The sequence below is a fragment of the Drosophila subobscura genome, chromosome E, assembly GCF_008121235.1.
Source record: "Drosophila subobscura isolate 14011-0131.10 chromosome E, UCBerk_Dsub_1.0, whole genome shotgun sequence".
Taxonomy (NCBI): Eukaryota; Metazoa; Arthropoda; class Insecta; order Diptera; family Drosophilidae; genus Drosophila; species Drosophila subobscura.
Window position 1 is genome coordinate 17,584,845 of NC_048531.1, and position 25,445 is coordinate 17,610,289.

At 47.1% G+C, this 25,445-nt stretch overlaps 2 protein-coding genes across 7 annotated transcripts in view; one reads left to right on the plus strand and one right to left on the minus strand.

Moving 5' to 3' along the window:
• LOC117892262 (hillarin) lies at positions 1–16,833 on the plus strand. Of its 4 annotated transcripts, XM_034798378.1 has the most exons (10): positions 1–102; positions 3,886–4,349; positions 5,248–5,389; positions 5,475–5,674; positions 8,437–9,431; positions 9,499–9,985; positions 10,045–10,158; positions 10,222–10,385; positions 10,476–10,674; positions 16,824–16,833. In XM_034798378.1, the coding sequence occupies exons 2-9, from the start codon at positions 4,161–4,163 to the stop codon at positions 10,636–10,638; spliced, it is 2,454 nt and encodes an 817-aa protein (XP_034654269.1). In that variant the 5' UTR covers positions 1–102; positions 3,886–4,160; the 3' UTR covers positions 10,639–10,674; positions 16,824–16,833. The 4 variants fall into 4 exon arrangements, with proteins under 4 accessions (XP_034654269.1, XP_034654268.1, XP_034654270.1 ...); XM_034798377.1 differs by lacking the exon at positions 16,824–16,833 and having other exon boundaries at positions 10,476–11,179; XM_034798379.1 differs by lacking the exon at positions 16,824–16,833 and having other exon boundaries at positions 3–102; positions 3,883–4,349; positions 10,476–11,179.
• Positions 11,213–25,445, minus strand: part of LOC117892266 (heterogeneous nuclear ribonucleoprotein K) — a 20,769-nt gene continuing 6,536 nt past the window's right edge. Inside the window, exons 2-9 of one of the 3 annotated variants that reach the window (XM_034798385.1) lie at positions 22,563–22,669; positions 22,384–22,440; positions 20,602–20,645; positions 19,646–19,718; positions 19,474–19,569; positions 12,619–13,572; positions 12,375–12,544; positions 11,213–11,642 (exon numbers count right to left, since the gene is read on the minus strand). In XM_034798385.1, the coding sequence (XP_034654276.1) occupies positions 11,612–11,642; positions 12,375–12,544; positions 12,619–13,572; positions 19,474–19,569; positions 19,646–19,718; positions 20,602–20,645; positions 22,384–22,440; positions 22,563–22,658 (1,521 nt within the window). In that variant the 5' untranslated portion in view covers positions 22,659–22,669 and the 3' untranslated portion in view covers positions 11,213–11,611. Of the gene's footprint in view, positions 11,643–12,342; positions 12,545–12,618; positions 13,573–19,473; positions 19,570–19,645; positions 19,719–20,601; positions 20,646–22,383; positions 22,441–22,562; positions 22,670–25,445 lie in introns of those variants that run through there. The other 2 variants (XM_034798386.1, XM_034798387.1) reach the window with 2 other exon arrangements.

The following is a 25,445-nucleotide window of genomic DNA, read 5'->3' on the forward strand; positions in this document are numbered from 1 at the left end:
GAGAAAGAAAGCTACATTGCTAGAAAAAGCTTGGCTCAAAGCGATCTCGACAACAAGCGTGGTAGGTTGGAACGGTCGGTCCAACTCGAATCTTGCAACTGTGTGAGTTGTGTGTGCGTGTGTGGTTTGGTGTTGTATTTGTGTTTGGTAATGAAATTTGGTTACATTCCCAATCTGAAACTTGCCTTGGCTCTGCTCGGCCTAAACACACAAAAAATGCCAAAAATGTAATAAACCAAAACGGAGAATCGGAATTCCATTCCTCACACCATTTGACCAACTCTTCTGCCGTGTTCGTTCTGTGCTCAGTGAGCGTGAGTGTGTGTGCGTGTTTCTGTGTGTGCTTGGATTTTGTTGCTACACCAGCTAGTGGCGTTTGTGTGCGTGCATGTGTGTGTGGAATTGATCATAAATACTTTTGCACAACGCGCCCCTCCACAATTCCAGAAGAAAGTTGTTTAGCATATGCGTCCGTTCAGCGGCGCATAGACCCCGGGCAGAGCGGAAAGGAAAGAGAGGAAGTGGGAGGGCCCCAGCAGCAGCAACATCAGCATCAGCACTGCAATAAGTATGTCAAAAAGGGTCTAGAACTGCAGCAACAAGCGAGGCACGAACGAACCAGCTACGAGCTACATATATCGCGTGTGTATAATCAAGGCGAAATAATAAAAATAGTAATGAAGAAAGAGAAATAATTTACAAACAAAAACTGGAACGCGCGAGCCAGACTCGAAAAAGTGAAAGATTGCAAGCTGACGTTGAGGCTGAGGCGGCTGCGGCTGAAACTGTGGTTAACTGGAGTGACGTCGTTGTCTCAGTCATGGCCTAAACACACACGCATACATGCATATGTATGCACACATACATATGTACATATGGGTGCGGGGGGATGGTTAGATGCCACCACCACCTGTCATGGGCGCTGGCTGCACACCCCTTACCCTTGCCCTTCCCTTCTACTCATTCCGGCGCATAGTTCCAGCGGCAGTTCCAGTGTCACCATCCACTTCCAGTGCCATGCTGCTGCAGTTTTCAATTACTGTTTTGCGACTCTCATAAATAATTTTCGTTTTTGGTGTTTCGTTGTTCGTTGTGCTTCTAATTTATTGCCAGCTTGTTTTGGGCGATTTCTAAAAGCAGTCCATTGTGGCATTCAATTAGCACACAAGTGCCTGGAATCTGACGCTTTGCCCAAGTAATTCTCGTATAGTTTCTCTTGTTATCCGGTTCGTTTTGGTATCTCATATTTAATGTGCATATGTATGTACATATGTATGTATATGTATGTATGTATTCATCCCCCACCTCTTCCTGCATTCATCCAAAAGTGACGCAATCATTTGCATTTTATTTCAATTCCTATGATTGTTTCACTCTCTGGCTGAATAACCAGTTGCTGGCTGGCTGGCTGTTCGTTTCGTTGCGTTTATCAAATTTCTAGTATCGGACTCTTGAATGCTATTAGCTTTGGCAATTATGCCAATTCAAGTTCATTATGCTGTTGTTGTTGCTGTTGCTGCCGCTGACGTTTACTGTTATTATTGGGTATTTATTTAATTGTCATTGTTAGCGCTTCGAACCGCAGCCCGAAACAAAACAAAACAAAGCAAAACGAAACGAAAGACTTAGGCAATAAACTCGCTCGACCAAAAATTGAAAAATCAGCCGCCAATCCCCTCCCAATGAAAATGTCGCTGAGGAGCGACCGCTTATCAATTTATTTAAATGATTTCTGATTGCAAGCAATTGTTTAAGCTGAGCCACTTTCATTTTCCTTTATTTTCCGCCTCCGGCTTTGTCTTTTGCCATCATTTATATTTCATACAAATGTTTCCAGCATTCCATCCGCACTCGGATGGAAAAGAAAGCTGGAAAGAACGCTAGCATCCGACTTGGGGATACCCACTAATCCAAGCTCTACAACAGAAACATTTAAAGAGTTTTACCCAACCAATCTACCCATCTAACACTCCGAGTACAAGGTGGAGTAACTACGGAACAGTGGACAGACAATATGATGCCTTTGACGGGTATGCGAAATTCTATGCGAGAACCTCTCACCTCCACCTCCTACTCCTCCTCTGGCTCTGTAGCCAGAGCAGAAGCTTCTCTTCTCAGTCACACCCAAGTGACCATGATGGCATGACGTGTGATGTAAGTCGCACGAGGCGTTTTGTCAAAGACGCCCCACACCTCCTTAGCTAATTTGCAGGGCTCCTCCTCAGCATTATGGATATCCGTATCCACAGCCACATCCACATTTATGTTCATGTCCATGTCCATTACAATTATCATTACACGCTAATTACGTCAAAAGCAATGTCTAATTGGACCATTCAATCACACCGATTGTGATCGCATCAACGGATCATACGCTTCTCGTGTGTCGCCCTCGTGGGCGTTTCCATTCATGGATTGTAAGTTGTTGATTGATATTCAATTGCGGGGGCTGGACAACAAAACTATTCCGACTTATCGATCGGTTACTCATCGCTGTGGAAACAGTGGAAAGTGTAAGAGACATGTGACAATGGAAACTTTGGTAACTTCTTGGGGCCGTTCTCCATTTAATCCCATCTCTTCTCTGCTCTCGCTTCACACACTTTCCAAGGGAACTGCTGGAACGCTCCTCACACTCTCTGTGGCCGATCGAGAGCAGGCCGTCGAAAAGTCCGTCAAAAGCGGAACAAACTTTGATTCACAGCCAATCACAGTAATTTTGTGTTACAAAATATCTTAACGGCCTTCGCCGCCTGTGCATTTGCATTTTCCAACTCTTCATCTTTCAATCTTTCCATTTTCCATTAGTGCTGGAGCTGGAGCTCAAGTTGGAAGTGGCATGCCATCCGCCGTTCGACTTGGGGCCCAGGCTCAAGCTCAGGCCAGCAACCTTCGGTGGGAGATGGCGGCGAGGTGACTATGCAACACACTCCCCCTCTCGATCCACGCTGGCTCAACGCTTAACGTTCATTAAACTTGAAAAGAAAGCAAAACGATGACGCTGACGAGACTTCGACTCCGACTTCGACTACAACTTCCACTTGCAGTTTTGGCTTTGTCTGAGCCGAGCCGATCCGCATTTGTTTTAATTTTGGTCAAAGCCACAGCCGCGTGGCAGCCACAGCCACAGCCACAGCCACATAAACAGTTACAGCCGCAATGGCAGCCACAATAACATTCAATTAAAGTTACATGCACTTGCCTCGGGGCGCATACCCGTAGATACATACAATATGCGAGTACTCTCGCATATGCTTTTTTCCACTTCAATTTTATTGTTGCAACGCAACAACAAATACAACACGAATAACCGAAAGAAAACAACAATCGCGTCAATTAATCAAATGGAAAATGCAACTCTTGCCGGTGCCAGGCGGCACTTGAAGGCTGTTCGGCGGTTCGTTCGTGCCACAGCAACAAAAGCAGCAAGTTCAATTGTGGCACGTTCAAAGAGGCTCTGGTTCCCAGCGCGAGGTCAATGGCAAGGCGAAATACTTGCCCGAAATCCAAGCACAAGCCCTGGCCCATGCCCAACCTGTAACCCTTTTCGCCTCACTCGGGCCGGAGCCAAAAATGAATCGAATCCGCCTCTTGTCCACTTAATTAAAATTCATTAATAATCTGTTCACAGTTGTCCACAAAGCAGCCAAAGAGCCAAAAAAAATGAAAGTTTTGGCTCGGACGCCTGCGCAGAAACCAAAGCTGTGTGTGGCTTTGACTTTGGCTGGAGATTGAGGATGGGGCTGGGGCTGGGGCTTGGAGCTTTGGGCTGTTGGCCAGTTTTGGTCTGGGCCAAAATCTAACCTCAGCTTAAATAGGAAATCTGTCTCCCACTCAGTCAGTAATCAATTTGGTCATTTCTTGCTTATTTCTGTCGCACAGCAGCTTCTGCCAGCAGCGGACGGATGATGAGGATGAGCGGCTGCTGATGACGAATGACGAACTGAAAGTGCCGAACCCCCAGAACCAGCTCGTCGCACCACAAGCCAACAACTTGCTCGGAAGCTGCGGCTGCGGCTGCGGATACGATTTCGAGTGAAATTAGAAGAGGAAAAGAAAAGTGACAAATCCAACTTGGCAACTGGAGGAACCAGTCTCCGAAACACCCAATCGGAACACACACAGAAGGAGCTGGAGAGAGGCCAGCAGTAGGCAGCAGCATGTATCGCCCAAATTTCTACGAGTCGACGTGCCTGCGGTGCAGCGAGACCGTCTATCAGGTGGATCGTGTGGGGCCACTCAAGGATTTCACATTCTTTCATTCCGGTTGCTTCAAGTGCGTCCACTGCGGCACCAAGCTAACGCTCAAGACATATTTCAATAATCAACACAAGCAGGATGACAAAGAGGTAAGTGCCACCACAGGCTATGAAGCTACGAAAGACTCGGGCGACAAACGCGTCAAGTCAAGCAAACACAGCTGCAACATGCAACGATGCCAAGATGCAAAACTGAAAAAATGCAATTCGAATTTCGACTCGAACGAACGACTCTACGACACTTTTCCGTGCCCATGCATAATAATAAATAACTCTGTTATTGCACTCTGCCGCAGCAGAAATGTGTGTCAGTGCGGTCTGGTCTGTCCGTCCGTCTGTCTGTCCGTCTGTCTGTCCGTCCGTCTGTCTGTCTATCTGCCTGCCTGTCATCCATATGCAGCAGCAATATGCATATGTCTTGCACATACATAAGTGTTCATTTATGTACACGAGCGTACAGTGCGTATCACAGTAATAAGACAGCTCCAGTAATCTTATAAGAATTTCCTCCTAAAAGTTGCACTCAATCAATGAGTTTCATTTAATAATTTGAATTATCAATTCAAAACACCTTTTCTGTGTCAGGCGGCAGGCCGTAGTTCGTTGACATTCCAAGCACGAAACGCACTGTACTCGCCCTGCCACCTGCTGTGTGTAGGTGCGGCGGTTGCTCTTGCATTTGCAAGTGAGTGTCTCGAATCTTGGGGTCTGCTCACGCACTCGAACCGAAACCGAATATGGCTAATGGGGTATATTGATTTGGGCAGTAGATAAACGTAGATACAAAATATAATAATGATTCGACAGTATCTTCATGTAAAAGGAAACTCCAAAAGAAAGACTTTAATTGGTATCAAATTATAATTCGGTTAATGGCCTCCTCTGTCGAATGGGATGGATCTAATGGAATGGAATGGGCAATGACAAATCATTTCTAGCACCCAGAAACGGTCCATCTATGAGCTTTATTAATCTCTTTATTCTGCAGGTCTATTGCAGTTCACATGTACCAAAGAGCGGACCCGGTCATCTTGACCAGACAGCGGTGGGCATTCGACAGGCATTGAATGCGCCGCGCACGAGCAAGTTCGTGAACGAACAGATCCGGGGCACTCGCACCGAGATTGACGGTGAGTAGCAAGGGGCTGGCTACAATTGATTCCTGGCTAACCGTTCTATTGGCTGCGGCCTGTTGTGTTCTATTCTATTCTGCAGGTGCCCCACTGGGGGGTTCACGTCAATCCACGCCCAATGGCTACGTCGGCCGCGAGGTCAACTCCCCGTCACAAAATGAATCCGACTACAAGTACGGCCGCTTCGACGCCAGTGCCCTGCACATCGCCCATGCACTGAAGCAGACTGAGGTCCAGAAGGCCTACAACAAGGCACGCGAGAAGCCGATTGATTTCTACCTGGTAAGTGACCATCGTTGATGGAAGCAGCCGCAGCAGCAATGGCAGACCCAGAACCCACTCTGCCCCAAGAAGTGGCCGCAAATTAAGAGATTATTTAGTGCAGAACATGTAATGAAATTTTAAGTGGCTAGCGGGCCGCCGGCTGGTCAAGTGTGTATCTCCCCCTGCCCCTCCTGTCTCTTTGTCTTCAGTTCTGGCCAGTTCTCGCCGAGCTCCAGCGATTGTGCAATGCTTCTGCGAGTATGTGCAGAGCCTAATTAATGCACTGCCAGCGCAGCGTCATGATTATGTAGGCTAGTGTGCTATTTGCACCTGTCCGAGGCTGAGTCTGAGGGGTTGCGCTACCCCAGCTGGGCCTAGCCACGGGGGCGGAACACTGAGAAAACCTGGCAGATAAGAGACTCATTCTACTATCTCCGATATTGGCATAGTTTATGGTGACTTAAGCAGCACCCAATTGATCTAGTTGGGAGAAAATGGAAATCCACGCAGAGATTTCCATTCGAGTGGAGGTGGGGTATGGTCATGATCGCCCAGCTTGATTATAATTTATTATCGTGCTGCATCGGGTCCAGGTCTACGACTAATCTGGCTGGCTAATCTCTGCATGATGCTTGGGTGAAAGCATTATAATCGCATTCAAATCGCACAAGTTTTGCTTTTCTTTGCCACTGCCATTGCAAATGCCAAAAACCGATTTTTCTTTCACTTTCGAGAATGCCACACGCGAGTGGCTAGCAGCAGCATCAACAGCACCACCATCAGCACCGCTAGCAGCAGCACCACCAACAAATATTTTTATTGCAACGCTCAATTTAACAAATTTCGAACAGGTGTCTGATGGCGGCACACACCACCGCAACAGCCACAACAAACAAACCACAAAAATGTATATATGTATGTATGTACATACATATGTGAAAAATTGCATGCATGCAATCATTAAAAATTTTCCATGTTTTACAACTGCCACGCACACTCCCTCCCTCAGACACCAAACACTTGAGCCTGCGCCTGGGTCTGAGCTCGGGGCGGGCACACTATTTTGGCCAGCAGTGTAGGTGCCTGGAAGCATAGATTTCCATATACGGATACAAGTACACCAGTGGCAGTGTCAGACATAGACACGGACAAGACAATGCCGTCACCGTCACCGTCACCGTCACTTGTTTTTCCGGCTGCGCTTGCGTTCGTTCGGTAAATCTAAATTATGCGCACCACAGTGAAAGTAACGGCAAGTGAAGCTTTTGCCAGATTCAGCTCTCTCAGAGCGAGCCCCATTCTGGTGGCGAAGCTTACGCGCTCCCACTATACATGGCTGAACTCTCTCTCTCTCTTCTGCATACTCTGCTCTGCCTGTCTTGGGTGGTGGTGTCGGTGTCTTCAGACAAGCCCAGCCCTTATGCAATGCACGCGTTTTTAAACGCCATGTAATCGCCGTGTAATTTGGCGCGCCGATTCCATATAAAACTCTCACGCAGCCACAGCGGCAGCTGGGACAGGCAAAGCCACAGACACTTCCTCATAGCTGAAAGCTTTTTGCGCATTTCTGTCCAACGCCAATTTTACAATTTATGCCACCGTTTTGGGCTTTTTTGTTGCTGCTGGTTTTCTGTTGTTGTTTGTGTGGCCGCTTGCGCAATAATTAACTTCAACATTTTTAGACTTTCGTTTTCGTTCGGTTTCGATTTGATTTGGTACGATACTCCGCTGCTATTTCGCTCTTTTCGCTTTTCGCCTTTGTCACTCACCGTGGGCGCCGCGCCGCATAACTGTACGTGCTGCTCGCTGCTCGGCTTATGGTCATGTATAAAATCTACTCTAAGCCGCTCACGCAATTCCACCCCCATCCGCTGGCCAGCGGAACGCTCTGCCCATTGTCAATGGGGCTTTGAACCATTTAGTGGCTGGCAGCTGCTTATTACTTGATTTTGCTTTTGTTTCAAACACATAGTTATTGTTTTGAACTTGACATTGAATTTCGGCTTTAATTACACATTGTTTTGACCGTTGCATGGCGCTAAATGTTTTCTGAGTGCCCCTGTAGTGTACATTCCCATGCGGAAGCTACAAGTATCATTTTGCCAGAGCTTTCAAACTGTATTTAGCTGAAAAAAAAAACAGTGAGAACGTTATACTCGGTACTGGGAATAGTCAAAATTATATTTCACAATTGCTAATCGTTGCAGTTGAAAGTAAACAGAGAGAAGGACTTTTTTGTACCCTTTCTGCTATGCGAGCATAATGTATGGAAATTGAGTGCAGCCCGCTGATGCGTAATTACGGCTAAGAACGCTGCGAATGAGGTAACAACCATTTGTGGCATTGCCTGAGAAAACATTAGCCAGATTAGTGGTCACAGAGAGCGGGCGCACAGACCCGCAATTATTGTTGCACAAATGCAAACAGCAACGGTACATCCAATGGCCGGCAACAATTATCGATGGACAGACGTGCCATTATCGATGGGCGCACGCAATGCGTGGCGTATGTGTGGGCGGTATGGCGGCTGATGCAAGTGCAGTTGGAGGCGGGGACGGTCCGGGCTGGGCCGGGCCGGGCCGAGGCCTAATGCCAGACATTTAGCCAGGTCTGGTGGCAGCTCAGGCGTGGCATTATAATTAGCCAAGTTAACAAGCCAAGCATTGCAAAAACAACAAACAAAGCAAACCAAACGCTCGAAATGCATTCGGCGAAAATGCAGTTGGACGGATCGTTGCGAAAGCTTTCACCTAACATCTCGCCCTCTCTTCTGCTTTCAGGCCCGCGAGGAGCAGGCCCACCTGGAGATGAAGCACCGCAAGGAGGAGGACGACTTGTATCGGAGATTTGCCAAGAAGCGCGAGGAGGAGGATCGCAAGATCCAGAGCGAGTTCCAGGATGAGTGGGAGCGCGAGCTGCAGCGCCTGACGCACAAGTTCGAGAAGGAGTTGGCCACCTCACGGCGCAGCCGGGACGAGGCCAACGTTCTGACGCTGCGCCACGAGCAGCAGAAGGAGGACCTCGAGAAGAACATGACCCTGCGCCGCAGCAAGAAGAAGGAGAGCATCACCCGGAAGATGCTGGAGCACGAGCGCTACGAGACCGCCGCCCTGGTGGACAGGCAGTCGAGCGAGATGCTGGAGCTGATCAGCGCCCGCCGCTCCGAGTACATGCAGAGCGAGAGCATCTTCCTCGACGACGAGTTCAGCGAGGGCGCCGTGCCCGTCGAGTATCCGCTGAATGCCCCGATCCCAGCACCGCCGGCTGTCAGCAAATTCCAGATATACACAGACCCCATAGAGTTCGAGGATGTCGATCGCATCGCCATTTCCGTGGCCCAGGAGGACCAGAAGACATTCACGGATCTGGTGCGGCAGCTGGTGGGGCGCTGCACCACCGACATCGAGAAGGCACGCACCATCTTCCGGTGGATCACGGTCAAGAACCTGAATGCCATGCACTTTGACGATGATCTGCGCGGCGACACGCCCATGGGTCTCCTGCGCGGCATCAAATATGGCACGGAGAGCTACCATGTGCTGTTCAAGCGCCTCTGCAGTTATGCCGGACTCCACTGTGTCGTCATCAAGGGTTACTCGAAGAGCGCCGGCTACCAGCCCGGCGTGAAGTTCCAGGATTCGCGCTTCCGCAACTCCTGGAACGCTGTCTATGTGGCCGGTGCCTGGCGCTTTGTGCAATGCAACTGGGGAGCTCGCCACCTGGTCAATGCCAAGGAGGCGCCCAAGCAGGGACGCGGCAAGAACGACAGTCTGCGGTAAGTCCATTCAATAGCAGATGGAGGATATTTCTGCAGTAACTAATGCAAACTTCTCCCTCTTTAGGTACGAGTACGATGACCATTATTTCCTCACCGATCCACGCGAGTTCATCTACGAGTTCTATCCGCTGCAAGAGGAATGGCAGCTCCTGAAGCGGCCCATCACTTTGCGCGAGTTCGAGAATCTACCCTTTGTGCGCTCGCTCTTCTTCCGCTACGGCCTGCACTTTGCCGACGAGGGCTATGGGGCCGTGGTCTTCACGGACGACACTGGAGCGGCCACTGTGCGCATCGCCATGCCCACGGACATGCAGAGTTGTCTGATCTTCCACTACAATCTCAAGTTCTACGACAGCGACGAGGAGCTCTCCTACGACGGCGTCTCCCTCAAGAGATTCGTGATGCAGTCGGTGATCGGCAACATTGTGGCCTTCCGCGTGCACGCCCCATGCTCTGGCGCCTTTCTGCTGGACATTTTCGCCAATGCAGTGACGCCTCAGGAGTACCTAACCGGGGAGCCCATGAAATTCAAGTCTGTGTGCAAATTTAAGGTGGGTTTTCCTCCCCTCCCCACTCTCTTCTGCTCTCTGACAGATTTTCTTTCCATCAGATCTGCTGCGAGGAGCTGCAGACGGTGATGGTGCCGCTGCCGGACTGTGCCAGCGGAGAATGGGGACCCACAAAGGCCACCCGCCTCTTTGGTCTCATTCCCATCACGCACCAGGTGGGTTAATTGTTCATTTGACATGATAAATATCGTTTTACTCATTCACTTTGTGCTTTGCAGGATCCGCTCATCTTTGCCGGGCGCAGTCTGGATTTACAATTTCGTATGTCGCGTCCGCTGACAGATTTTATGGCCACGCTGCACAAGAATGGCATCGAGGAGAAGAAGCTGGCGAAGTATGTGACTCACAGCACGCTGGACGACATTGTCACGTTCATCATTAAGTGAGTGCAGAAGGAAATGGAAAATTTAATAGCAATTCAGTGCAATCATTCTCGTTCTCGTTCTCGTTCTTGTCTCGTTCCCGTTTGTAGCTTCCCCGAGGAGGGTCAGTACGGACTCGACATTTACACGCGTGAACTGGGCGCCCCGCAGCATCATCATCACCACAACAACAACTCCTCATCCTCCTCCGGCGAGAAACATTTGTTGACGCACTGTTGTAAATATTTAATCAACTCGTCCAAGCGGAATTGAATCGGTTCGGATGCGGATGCGGAGGCGGAGGCTGAGGTGGCAATGGCTGCGTATGCTTCAATGCATTCCTGAACACATGGAAGGCGGGAGTGAAGCGGGAGCAAACACACAAAATGCAATATTAATTATAGTCTATGCTTAAGCGGGAGCTTAACAAATGTTTATCATGTCACAAAAGTCCATTACGGAGGTGCTATCTGGCAGCAAACTGGCAAAAATTGAAATAATCCGATGATAGCAATGGACGCGAATCGATGGCAATCGGAACTTGTAAATACTCTAGACTCTAATCATTAGACCTTAACGATGCCTAGTAATACCAACCCTAAAATCAGTTCTTAATTAAATTGTACATCTACCGATTAATGCTTAATAATTTATTACGTGCAACGCAATCAACTCTACATTCTACGAGTACACATATACATACATACACATACATACGCGTACATACGCGTGCATCCGACTCTAATTCGAAATGTTTAATGTTTTTGTTTTGTTTAAGCGTTCATAATGTGAATAAAACCTTATTATACAATTATCCTTCACAGACTTATCGAAAGCACTCCGCACATCAAGTTTAATTATATTTTATTTTGTTCATTCTTCTTATCGTACAGAATTTTAAGGTTGACTTTCCCCCTTCAAGAGCAGAAATGGTGTGGCTGAGAGAATGTTGGTTAGGGGGTTGGGCATGATGCAGGTGACATGTGGCAGGAGGGGACACTTATTGTTGCAGTTTTCGTCCTTTCCTTCTTTTCGGGCTTTCTCTCTCTCTTCGGGGGAATATTTCACTTAAAGTTAAAGAAGAAATACATAAATTTCTTTCGTTTTTTTTTGGAGGATGCTCTCTTGCTCTCTCTGTTCCTTTTCTTCTGTTAGTAAATTTAATTTTAAACGTGAAACGCAGCACATCTCGATGGTTATGGTTGTTGTTTTTGTTGTTGCTGTTGGTAAAGTTGTATTTGCCCACTTAAATGTTTCGCCTGCCATTCTCGTGCACACTGCAATGAGAGGTAGTGGAGCGATGGCGAAAAGCCAAAGGAAAACATAATTAATGAACTTTTTAATGAACAGCAGACACAGCTGAATGAAGGTTGGTGTTGGTGTGGCTGTATATATGTATGTAGGTGTGGATGGGGTTTCAATGTACATGGAATGCAGGATGCAGGATGCCGCGCGATATGCGATATGAGATAGGATTGGTATAAGCCGGGACACAATTAGTATATTAATTAACAAGACTTTTTCTTCTTTTGCTTTTTAATGCCGAGTTCCGCTTGAATTGGTTAACCATCGATAATATAATGAAGAGCACAGGTGCACGCCGTAAGAAGACAAGGGATTTATTGTTATTAGCAGAGACCAAACAACAAAATCACTAGTCTTCCATACGGAATGCACTCCCAGGAGAGGCCAATCGGTTAGTTAGTTTGGATGTTGTGGATGGTTGTTGGAGCGATTTGCGAGTTAAAATTTACGATATGATACGATACGATCAAGCACTTAACACTTAGAACCCACGAATTGAGGCACCGTTTCCGAGTTAATTACGCACAGAAATTAGCATTGGAGGGGAATTGGGATTGGGGCAATGGGGTAATGGGTAATGTGTGTGTGTGTGTGTGTGTGTGTGTGTGTGTGTGTGTGGTGTGTGGTGTACGGTTTTTGGGTTAGTCAAATGAGAAGGAGTTGAGTGCATACTTTGATCTGCTTAGTCTGTTTGCGACACCAACCTCTGTTGCAGCAGATACTGGGCCATTTGTATTTGCTTGGGCGTGCCCGAGATGGTGATTATGCGATCGTTCGAGTTGGGCAGGGGCTCATCGATGGTTATGTACGCACTGGACTCATTCCGAATGCGGCGAATGCGGCCGCCTCCCTTGCCAATGATGGCGCCAGCCAACTGCAAAGCGAAAAATAATACAAATTAGCAATTGGAAAATTCATACCGAAGCTTAGGTCTTTGCCACTACTCACCTCCTTTGGAATGGTGACCTGTGTGCTGTTGTTGGGGTCGTGGCCCTGCGGTACATTGGTCGGAGCGTTCGGGCTTCCGTTTCCCCCGTTGCTGCCGCCGCCAGCATTGAATCCTGCGCCATTAGCACCGCCAAGGGCTCCGACGCCCCCGTTGTTGGCACTGCCGCCTCCCAAGCCGTTGCCCAGGCTGCTGTTGCCGCCCTGATTCTGACCGAAGCTGCCCAGGCTGGGCAGACTGTTGCTGCCACCCTGGCTCTGGCTGAAGTTGCCGAGACTCGGCAGGCTGTTGCTGCCCTGGCTCTGGCCAAAGCTGCCGTTGTTGCCCCCAAAGTCGCCGGGACCGCCGCCAAACCCGTTATTGCCAAAGCTGCCGCCACCGCCAAAGGGCCCGCCGCTACCTCCGCCAAAACCGGCACCAGCAAAGCCACCGGCACCGCCGCTTGCACCGCCAAAACCATCCACATCACCGCCGCCTCCGCCGTTGGCCCACGGATTGATGAATGGATTGTCGCGCTGGCCCATTCCCCCGCCGCCGCCGCCGACTCCTACGCCAGCACCTCCGGCGCCTGCACCAAAGCGTTCAGCTCCACGTCCTCCGCCGCCACTGCCACGTCCACCGCCAGCATTTCCGCCGAATCCTCCGCCGTTGCCGCCACCAGCAGCACCGCCAGCACCAGCTGCTCCAGCGCCCCCGTTGCGGTTGCCACCCCGCTGACTGGGACGAGTGCTGCCACTGCCGGTGCCATAGCCGCCATACTCATCGGCATAAACGCGGTCGAAGTTCATCGGATCATAGTTGTGGATGGCCCCCTTGATGGGCGTGTCCCGGGTGAGGGTGATTACCTCACGCACCGCCTCGATGACCTGGGCCTGCTTGCCCACCGTCTGCACCACGCGATCTGTGCTCTGCGGAGCCACATTGGAGAATACCTTCAAGAAGCGACAGCCGATGCGCTGCAAGTGGAGAGAGTACAAAGAAGATTAGTTCCATGCCGCACAGGATTTCTAGGAATGTGTTTTTCCCGCTGAGATCTCGCACTATATCCATAGAGCCAAGGGATCCTTAAGCCTAAGCCCAAGGGCCTATCAGTTTCCAAAAATCAAAGAACAGACAAAGAACGACTCACACACGCACACACAGAGAGTCCATGGCAAATCCACTCTGGTCAAGGTCTACTGAGAGACAAGTTCAAATCAATTTAGCCATGACACAGACTCAGGACTCTGGCCCTGGCCCTGACCCGTCCGTTTCTGTACATATTCGTTTGTGTGTCCTGCATCCTGCCACAGCGGGCAATGGCTCCTCATCGGCATGAAGCAGCAGCTTGAAGCAGCAGCAGCTGACGTCGGCAGCAGATGTCAGACGCAGGCAGAGCGAATCGAGGTCTTCTACCTGCGGCATCGAATCGAATGTTTCGGGGCAGCTGCTTCTTTCTCGCTGGCTGCATGTAAAGTGGCAGGAAGTTCTTCTTGCCTCTGCCTTTGCCTTCGTCAGCTCCCCTTGCTTCCTTTTTTGTCTGCAGCGGAAGTGTAAATGGGAAATTCGATAGCCACTTAAGAGGGGAAGCAGGTGGGGAGCGGATCGAACAGATTTCTGTTTGTGTGTGTGTGTGTGTGTGTGTCAATGCCTGGAGTCCCGAGAGCGTTCCGCTTCCGTTGCAGAGCCGCCTTCAGGCTCCCTACTCTGTCGTGCCTCAACATATTTCCATAGTTTTTCATCAATTTCATTGGTGCCGCCTAACTGCTGCCTGCCGCTTGATGATTGCATCATTCCTAGGCCCATTGCGTGCTCCCTTCACGACTCTCCCTGTCTCAGTGTGTGTGTGTGCGTGTTTGTGTTTGTGTGTGTGTGTGTAGCAATGACCAAAGGCTGCGTCATATTCCCTTCCAGCTATCCAGTTCTGCCCTCCCCGCCTCCCCTCTTCTACAGCTACTCCCAGGCGACAACTCGTTGCGTGTGCTCCAGACAACAATGGCGACATCAAAATTCTGAAGTGTTTCCTCGACCCCCTAATTCCCGCGTGCCTTCACTCACATCACCCTTGTGGCAGCAGGGGCGAGCAGGATGTGGCGCCTTATGAATGGCCAGGCCAAAAGCGTTGAGTCACACAAACACTGACATAAAAGAACAAGGTCCCAGCGAGCCCAAGAATCCCTGAATCAAAATTATTAAATTAAAACATGACAATGCCAGCACTCTCTCTCTCTCTCTCTCTCACTCTTTTGCTCTCTATTAACACTATTTTTATGGCTGACACAAATAGATAACATAGAGAAACAATAGCATACTTTTAGCTGTCCAGCGAAACTGCCAACATTTATTGGCCAGGGCGTGTCGCCGCCTCCCCCAAATCTATATTACCAATCAAACATTAGAGAAAATGCATTAAAAACTTTAAGTTTTTTCTTCCTTTTGTTTTTGGCGCCGTCCGAAAGGGACGCACACACACACACATCTGCGCCACTGCGGCTGGTCGTAGTCCAGCAATTGTTGTTAGAATTTGTACATAATTATTATCAATATATCGCAGGGAACCTTCTCCAACTACTAACCCATCATTCTACACAACTTGTTCTATACCTTTTAATAGTTTGTTATCCACTTTGAAGTTCCACACCATTTTCCACCGCACTGAATTTAAATTTTGGATATTTATTTCTTTCTTTTTCCATCACTGTTTACTTAAATATATTAACAGCAGGAATAGTTGCAGCAGCAGCAGCAGCACCGATTGCTGGCAAAGAAACGGAGAGAACAGTGGGAACAGTACCGTGCGCGACCAGCGCCAATGTCGAAATAATTGGGTTCAACGATTGCCAGTTGCCATGTAAGGCGGCAGAGACGAAGACGCAGGCAGGACGTCGGCAGAGCAGAGAGAGAGTGAGCGAGAGAGAGAGCCAGCGGAAAAAAATGGAAGAACACAAAAACACGCGCATATACCGAAAGGCAGGCAACAGCATGTGCGTCTCTTCTTCTTCCGATACGTGTTAGCATGTATGTATGTGTATGTGTATGTGTGTCATGTCAGGCCCAAAAAGGATACGCAGGCTGCTGTGTTCGGCAGGGCAGCTGCTGCAGCTCCTGCTGCTCCTTCTGCCGCTTCTGCTCTTGCTTTAACTCTGCCGCCGCTCTTCCTCCTCTGGTGCTCTGCTTTTGCTCCCGCTGGCAGCAGCAAAACGGAACCGGTGAATTTTTCAGTTTCGCCTCATTTAAAAGTTTTCGTTGCTTTTTTTTAAAGCTTTTGTTGTTGTTGTGTGCGCAGGCGCAGATGAGGCGGAGAACAAATAAGAAAAGAAAAAAACCGAAAGTAAATGTTTGGGGCATAATCCAACAACAACTTTACATAGTTCTAAAAACACCGAAACACACAGACACATCCGCCAGTTCGTATGTTTGTAAGGATAAAGGACGACAGGCAAACTTCACACGAAGAGCGTGGGGGACATCATTAACAACAAATCGCATTCAATTGATATGCAAAATCCTTAAGTGATTCATGTATGCATCGATGGTGCTCCATTAAAAGCTTGTAGGGGATTACCAAAGGCGCCTAAGATCCCCCCACCATCACCAACAGCAGCAGCAGCAGACGCAAAGGAGAAGGAATAATAGGAGAGGAAGAGGCAGAGAGAGAGAGAGGGAGTCTCGAGCGCGCAGCAGTGGTGCAGGGGAAGCCGCATCTCTACCAGCCAAAAGGCAATCAAAATTCACTTACGACAGCAGCAATTAAGAAACTTTTACCTACAGCTGCGGCCAAAATGATAGTGGTGCAAAGCAGGCAAACAAAATATGCAAAACTTTCATTTAAAAACATCTACAAATATACATGTAACAAGCTGTGTTGCTATTTTTCTGACTGCAATTGTTTTAAACACACACAGGAAGATAAAAACTGGAGTACAGCTCTCCCGTGCTGTATCAATTACCCATTTCTGCTCAGTATAATAGGTACCCTTCAAGTGCCTGAGATATCAGGGGGAGAAGAGAGAGAGTACAGAGCCAGGAAGGATGCAACAAACCAGTCGGATGTGGGGATAAACCTCCAAAATAATTTGATGCAGAGCGCGTCAGACACCAACGAAACCTAAACCGGATATCTCCACCCCGACCACCACAGCCTCTACCGCTCCTCTACTCTACTATAAACTGATGTATTTATTAATCAAATGACGATCACAAAACTCGCATTGGCAGCCAGAAAAAGCTGTCGATGCCAGGACAAAATATAGGGTGCAACATTCTCGTCTCAGAAAATAAAAGAGGGACAGGCAAGCCATGGCTATGTTTGAATTTACAGAGAAAAATGACATTTAGCCAACTTCAAGGTGATTCTTTTTGGTACAAAATAATAGTATCCATTTTAGTCTTATGAAAAGGACACCCTTTATGAGCAGTGGCATGTGGAGTGTACGTAGCACCTGTTTGGCATTCATTAAGACGAACAGCGTGCAACAAATGTAAGCCGCAGGCGGCAGTCAGTCAGGCCAAGAGAGAAAGAAGAGTACAGGAACAAAGCCAGCCCAGCCCAGACCATTTTTGGATTTACAGACAAACGCACAAAGGATGATGCCGGCTGCAGCCAGGATCAGTGTGTGTGGAGAGGCAGTAGAAGCAGCAGCAGCTGTCGCTCATTATTACTGCCGCTGCCGTGGCAGATGCCATCTTCCCCCGCTCCCTCCTCTGGCACAGGACAACATTTTGATGGGGAGCCAACACAGGCATGAAACCTGACGACTGAGTACTCTAGGCATTATAGGTACACGTACGAGTAGATGCCTACTGCCATAAGGTAACACATGTCCGGATAAGGCGACAGATTTGGCGCTCTGCTAGTTCAGGGGGGGAGAGAGATGTGTATTAAAAATGATCTGGAACTGAAATAGCAACAAGACTGTGACCCACCAAAGATGTATTAGAAGCCAGAGGTAAGCAATTACTTTAACCTCGGGCAAGGTAGCTCGTCGACAAAGGGAAACCCGAACGTAAACCGGCTTTGCTGAGGCCAAAGACAGAAAGCCAGAGCGGGAAATGGCAGTAGACAGAAGGAAGACTAAGGGAGAATGGGGAGGCTAAATGGCTCACTGAATGGAAACAGCTGCTGGCCACGCCAGGCCAGGCCTTGCTGCTGCTGCCGCTGCCGCCGTTGTTCTTGCCGCAACAATGAAGATGGAAACGGGGACGACTTCCTTTTCAGCACAAACCAAAGAAAAGGTACAAATGTATAAACGACAAACACATGCTTTGAGGCAGACACAGTTGAGGATGCTGATGCTCATGCTGCCCCAAGGATGCTGATGTTGTTGCTGGAGGCTGATAATCATCATCCTCATCATCATCATCATCATCTGCTGTGGCCATCAAAGCAGTAGCTCAGACGACAGCTGCAAGGATGCTGCACGTACATAAGAAGCCCATAATAAAAGGAAGGAGTACGAAAGACAGGAGGAAGCTCCTTTCTGCCTGCCGACGCCGTCGTGGACTTGTTGACCTCCATAGAAGTAGTGCAACAGCAGCAGCAGCAGCAGCAGAATCACAGAAATATGAATATGCATGCGGAGCAGCTTCAGTGGGAGAATAAGTGTGCGATATTATATTCAAAGCTGGCGGAGGGGGAAACAAAGCAAGGCAAAGCAAAGCAAAGCAAAGCAGAGCCAGAAAAGGGCGCAGGACATTCCAATTAAAATGCAGACCCACTCGTCGCTAATTAATGAGCGCCCTGCAGGCTCCACCTGCTGCCGCTGTTGCTGATACGCCTGGAAGGACATTCGTTCCACTTAACTGCACCTCCCATCCTAATTGAACGCAGCAGCAGCAACAGCACCTCTGTGCTATTTCTGATTATTTTGAACTTGCGAATTGCGCAATTGAAAATAGTTCGACGTGTCCTGCCACATGCCACCTGCCGACCTTATCCTCACGTGTCAGCAGTTCTGAATGCACATGACGATGCTCGAGCCAGCTTCAGTAAAGCGGCAGTGACAAGTGTGTTATGAAAAAGGTGCATGTAGCAGCAGACGTCAGCAACAGATTCCTCTACCCGTTGCATGAGCATTCACCCACAATCACCCTCTCCAGCGCTTTGTACTGCTATCCATTCGATCGATTCCCTCCCATCATCGATGGAGATGCATTCTCCTGTCGCAAACAGAGAGCTGCACGCGGAACAGCCGGCAGCAGGCAGCAGGAATGTAGTCCCCGTACAAAGTTTTCGATTTAGCCAAGCGCAAAGTTATGTTGACGGGTTTCAGCTTCACGTGGCTCTGCCATCTCCCTCACTCCTCACTACGTTGCTAGGATCGTCAAAAACATGTCAAAAATTCCCACATATCCCATCCCGAATGACACCCCTCCTCATTCTCTGGCACACCAAAATAGTTATAAGCCCAATTATGTTAACCTTCATGCCAAAACCGTCATGGTTGGCCAACGATGCCCGTTGACCGCAGGACATTGGGGATGGGAGGCAGTATTACAGGATTACGATGGATAGTGCCGCAAACAAAGGACACGCACACAGCACAGACATCTGCTGGAAAGGGACTCTAAATGCGGAATAGCGGAAATACTTCAACTAAATACGAGTACGAGTACGAGTAATCAGCAGAGAAAAAGAAACATTGAAAATTTCAAAAAGTTTCCAACATTTTGCGGTAATTATGACTGACCGACCATCGAAGGGTAATTAGTGCAAACTAAAAGAGTGTACAACAGTCTGGAACATCCCCTATATCATGCACACGTCATGTATATACTTCGATATTGCACTACATTACTCTGACTTTCAGTGTAATCAATCTGTACAGCTTTACCGCGACAGCATTGAATGGAAATAGAAATAGTTTGCTTTTACTCACATCGCGTATCTCCTTGATCTTCTGTCCACCTTTGCCTATAACGCAGCCGGCCAAGCTCTGATGGATCAATAGGCGCACATCAAAGTCCTCATCGCGCTGGATGCGAAGAAAGGGATTGATTGGAATGTTATCAAATGTGTGAATCATATCATATTACTGTCGATGCACTTACCTCTTCAAAGTATTTCAGCATTTCGGTGATTATCTCCAGAGTTGCCTCGATATCCGCCGAGATTTGGATGGTCCTGTATTCGGCATAGAGATTTTAGGAGAATGGTGAGTGGATGGAAAAAGAGAGAGAGAGAGAGAGAGAGAGAGAGAAAAGTGAGGGGAAAACACATATTAGAATTGCAAATTACATTAACTAGAAAAATAGTTGAGGTCTCAAAATGGCCTTTAATGTTTTGGGGGGAGAACTAGAGAACAAACTTTGCCAGATAGAGAATCGGTGATCAATTAGAGAACAAGAGGGAGAGAGATGGAGATTCCCTCCCAAGTGCCATTCCATGTCAAATCATAGATCATATAAACTACGAGTAATACCACCACAAGGACACACAAGACGCTTGCTGGGGGACTTGGGGTGTCGGCAAATGGATGATCTCAGGATCTCAGGCCTTTCGGTTCTCGGTTCCTTCAGAGTTTAAGCTCAGGCCGTGCATTTGGTATGGATTGGGCTCAACATGGTACATGGTATATGGTACGGGGTGCATTGTGGATTAGTATGCGATTAGGATTAGGTTTTTAGCGAGAGCGAAATCAAGTTAGATTCGGGCTAAGAAGGCGACCATCTGGTCTGCACAATAACTACACAAACTGGATATATATACGGGATTGTAGTACATAAGATACTGTGCGCCTGGCATACGAGGAGGCATAGGAGGACACAACACACAATATTTGGATAGATTGTAGATAACTATAGCGCATACAGGACAGAGACAAACATATAGATATAGATCTATCCATATATGTATAGGTATGTATGGGTTAAGGTTAAGGCTGACAAGAGCTGAAACTCGATCGGTTCTCGTCAATTCAATTTCAAATGTGGCTTGTACAGGAGAGATGCAAATTATATTGTAGTATCTAATAATTGGTAAGGTTAAAGATTTGTATGTGGTTTACCGTTCGGGGCCTTGGGAATCGTCGACAGACACAGCTGCTTTATACTGTGTGTGCCACACAGAAGCACACACACACACATATAGTCGAAGACACGGGCACGGGCACGGGCACACGGGCGGGCGGGCGTTATGTCAGGCAGGCGGGCAGACGGGCGGTCGATGGACGATGGACGATGGTCGGGCGGGCGGGCAGACGGTCGATGGTCGGGCGGGCAGACAGGCGGTCATTCGGTCGATGGGCGTAATTATACATATAGATTTGTTTCATTTTCGATATATTTTTGGTTCGATTCGGTTGATTGATGCGCCATGGTATTTTTTTTTCATTTGTCACGCCATTGAGATGTACATGGATACATCACAGGGAGAAGGGACAGGGCCCAAGCATCCACATAGATACAAGCGTATGGGAATATGGGTTCATAGACATATACATATATACATATACATCATTAATACATGGATCAGGTTCAGATATCAGATTATACAGATATTGCACAGCAAGAATTCAATTCGATTTGGTTCGATTTGGTTTTGGTATTGGTATCATCGGGCCAGTTCATATACAAATTCAGATTCGGGATTCAGATCAATCGGTTATACCCAGTACCCGGGTGGGACATATAGACCAGAGACCATGGAGACCAGCGGTGCAGAGTGACGGTGCGGGCGGGCGGGCATGCCGGATTATGGTCAGATCGGTTCAGATGATCGGTTGAAGATTTTGTAGGGCGTGCGAACCGACGATTTATATATTTGGATTGGATTTGATTTATTTATTCGATTTGTTACACATATGGGGTTTACGCAAGAATAGAGAGAGAGAAAGAGAGAGAGAGAAGAGAGAGAGAGAGAAAATTGTTCATTTAGTTAAAAGGTTAATTAGCGTGTAAATCTATCGTTTTATTGTTGGTTTTCTTTGTAGATGTTGTTGCTGCTGTAGTTCTTGTTCCTATTTGATTATTGTACACAAAAAACAAGGGCGGGGCAATTCTCTTCTCCAAGTTTCATTTAAAAAAAATAACTAAAAAAAATTAAGCGCCTGTAAAACATTTCAGATTTAGATATTTTCTTATCTATTGATTGGAACTTCCTTTTTGGAGAAACGAAACGATAAATAAAGAGAAACCAGAGACAATAGAGACGGTAGAGAGAGAGAGAGAGAGACAGGAGAGAGAGAGAGAGTTAAGCTGAGTGGCAGACACCCGTTAGTAAGTGAGAAGCGTGTTTTGATCTTGTTTTGATTCCTTGCTGCTGCACAGAGAGACAGAGGAGAGAGAGAGAGAGAGAGAGACTGGCAGGATCCGCTTACAGAGACAGAAAGAGAGATACAGAGGGGGAAAAGAGGTTTTGTGGTAGGTGGTAAAGGGTTTAAGTGGTGGAAGGGACCAGACCGGCACAGAAGACAACAGTGGGTTCGGTTTTGGTTTGGTGTTCGCTTCGGTTCGGTTCGGATTGGATTGGAGCTCTCGTTCTTCGAGCTCCAAGGGCGGGAGATGGGTAGAGACAGGATGCGAGATAGAGAGACAGTGAGAGAGTTCGCAGGAGAGAGACACACACAATGACAGAGACAGAGAGACAGACGCTTTTGGGATGGAATCTCGATTGGTTATCATTTGCTTTCAACTTTCTAATTTGTGGTGCAAAAAAATCAAAAAATGTACGTGTAAATAATACTAGACTTGACGCTTCAATTGTGATTGTTTTTTTTTTTTTTTTTTTTTTTTGTTCTTTTGAGTGATTGTCGTGGGTGGGTGGGAAGGGTTTGTATTTCATATAGTACCTGAGTCCTCATCTTCTGGATGTGCTGTCCTCCCTTGCCAATCACAGCGCCGGCGATCTGCCAAAGAGAAAGAAAATAAAACATCGAGTGATGGATAGAGAGATTCATTTTATTAGAAAAGGCTCCCCAATCATATGTGTATCAAGGCACATACAGATTCTTCTGTACATCATACTTACACTGCTTGGTATTAGTATGCGCACGGTATCCTCATTACGGCGATTACGCTTCTGGTCCTGTGGTCCGTCTCCTGCATCGTTCATTTCACGCTTCATTCTTATTCTCTCTGCAAAATGCACAAAATCCGAAAAAGAAATTCGATTATTCATATAAACAAAATCAGATACGTCAATGCTGATCTCTGGTCGTTTGAAATCGAACTGACAGGCGGAGCAAAGCTGCCTGCCGTCGCCGGATCAGCGACAAAAAATCGATGTGGGCCGATCAGAGCCACAGATGCCATCAGGTGGCAGAGTGGCTGCAAGTTCTCAGCTGTTCCGCAATTAAAAAACAATTCAATTCAAGCGCTGCTTGGATTGGAATCGTGAGTTGCAGCTGCTGCTGCTGCAGCTTCGTGTGGCCACAGATCCATCCGTAAGCCGTCGCTGGGCTGCATCTACGCCCTATGCCCCAAAACAGAAACGGCGGAAATGCCAGCCAGCCAACGCTCAAACAGAACTCTGTACAATATTGTATGCCAACTGCCACACTCTGTTTGCATAATTGAGAGCAAACGTGTGCAATAATAATACAATTCGATACGTAACGAGAAATTATTCATTTATACAGAAAAATGCCAAGTGGCTGAGAGTTTGATCCAACTATTTGTCGGGGGCTTCGTCTCTGAACTCTATGCCGCCCACAGTGAAATACACAACCCTCCAAGCATTTATTTTTTTAGCTCTTTAGGCCTTTGTATACCCTTTGACGGAAAGTTTAGCTGAAATTGTTTGGATCTACATATAGCACTCATCGTCGATGTGTACATCCCACTGTCTATCTAATTATCTATTCAAAATATATCCAACTTTCCATTATTCAATGTATTTTTATCTGAAAAACTATATTTATATCTTTATTTCAGTATCTATCTGCCTGAAACCTGCTGCAAGGGTATATTAAAGGTCGAGATCTAAACTCTTAGCTATATCATTTTGTTGGTATATATTATTGTTTAACTTTATGGAGTTTCCACATGTCAAAATATCAATTGTCCAAGCTGCTGGCTGTTGCTGCTGTTAAGTTGTCAAAAATCTGTCGGATATTCGTTTAACAATGGCCAAAACGACGGCAGCAATGGAAGATTAAACGAATTTTTCGAGGGCTCCCAGTGGGGAATGACTCAACTTGAAATTGTACATTGTGGAGCGAGACTGTACTGTAAGTAGTGTACACATAGGTGTTAGATGTGTGGGAAGAGCTTAGGGAAAGGGTTGCCATCACCTTCGAATTCGGGGCCACTTTGGGGCCAAATTGTGAGATAAATTGAAGAAAACTTGAGCACGTATTGAGACACATTCTTATACTCCTATAGAATGATCTTGTAATCTATCAAAGAATTACCTTATTTTGCTTTTCAAACAAATATCACAATGAATCACTTAAGTATATTGATGTTTTTTTAGGGGTACATCTCATAGATTTCCCCTGACACTCCACTGAAATTATCAACTTTTTCACTCGTAGGTTACATAATACCAAGACTTGTCTATCGTCGGGATGATTTTAAAGGAGAGCTGAGCAGAGGCACCGCTTATGAGTCCTGTACAAAAACTAATGAATAGTGTCCACCAGAACAAGTGCTATTTATATGAAAAATCCTTCGATATGGTGTCCCGGGGGCTGGCCAATCGGAAGCTATTGGGGATCGGATATATGACAGCGGAAATTGGTAGCTGACCAATAGAATTCGTACAAATGTACCAAGTGACAATACCTTAAAAAGGGGAAGTTCCCGCCCATGGGTACCGAATGCTAGGCAACCGCCATAATTGTACTGGACTGACCATAACACAAAACTGTTCTATAGGGGAATACGGTATAGATAGACTAGTCCTTCCCTATGTACGAAACGTATAGAAGAATGTATGGTCTCGTTCTCTTTCTCGTGTATATACAAAGAATACATTTTTGTGGGGGAGGAAGTGCATTTATGTCTACATATTGGAATTATATGTGCACATATGTGGAGTCTAGATACTTTATATAAGAGCACGCATCGGTGCTCCACCTCCAGCAAAACCAGAACAAAGTACTATGTGCGTATAAGACCTATCACCTATCTGCGTATCGATGGGATGACTTATGAAAGCAATTTTAATTGCTATTTGATTCAAAATCTGATTATTGTGCGCAGGCAAAGTTACGTTAGGATCCTTTCTAGCCCTGCTCTTGTAAATTATTCCACAATATTTGTTTATCTAGACCTAAGATGGTGTCTCTTTGCATGAACATACATTAAGCGAGAGTGGTAGCAAGCATCAGTCGCGTCACCCTGTACAATAGCTCGCTCCGCTCCACCTTTCGGCAGAACTTTGTACATTATATACAAATATATACAAGTCATATAGTAATTGCCTATATACCCACGTATGTGTGTGGGGCTGCGTAATGAATTTACAGTTTGGCATTAGTCTAATAACCGAAGGGTAGGTGGGCCGGGGGAATAGTACTACACATATTTACAATATAGACTTCCTTTTGGAGGAGCAGAAGGTAAAAAAGTGCAGCCTTCGTGCAGTTTTCTTTGAATTTTAGATGAAACTTCAGCTGATGTTTTCCCATTATGCATATTTTAGATGGCAGCACCAGGAGGAGTAGTTTTCGTTGTCGTTGTCGTTGTCGTTGTCGTGGTCGTAGTCCCCGTTGGAGCTATAGAAGGCGGGAGGAGCCTCCCCATTTTTCTAAGATAGCAAAGCGTTTAACTATTGATAGAGCCCCAATACTAGTTCCTCCATAGACTAGCAGAGCGTTTCCTCGGCTAAATGCCTGTGAAATGCAACAAATTGCGCTGACCTGGCAAATATCATTAGAGGGAATGGTCTATCTAGAAAATGGATGTA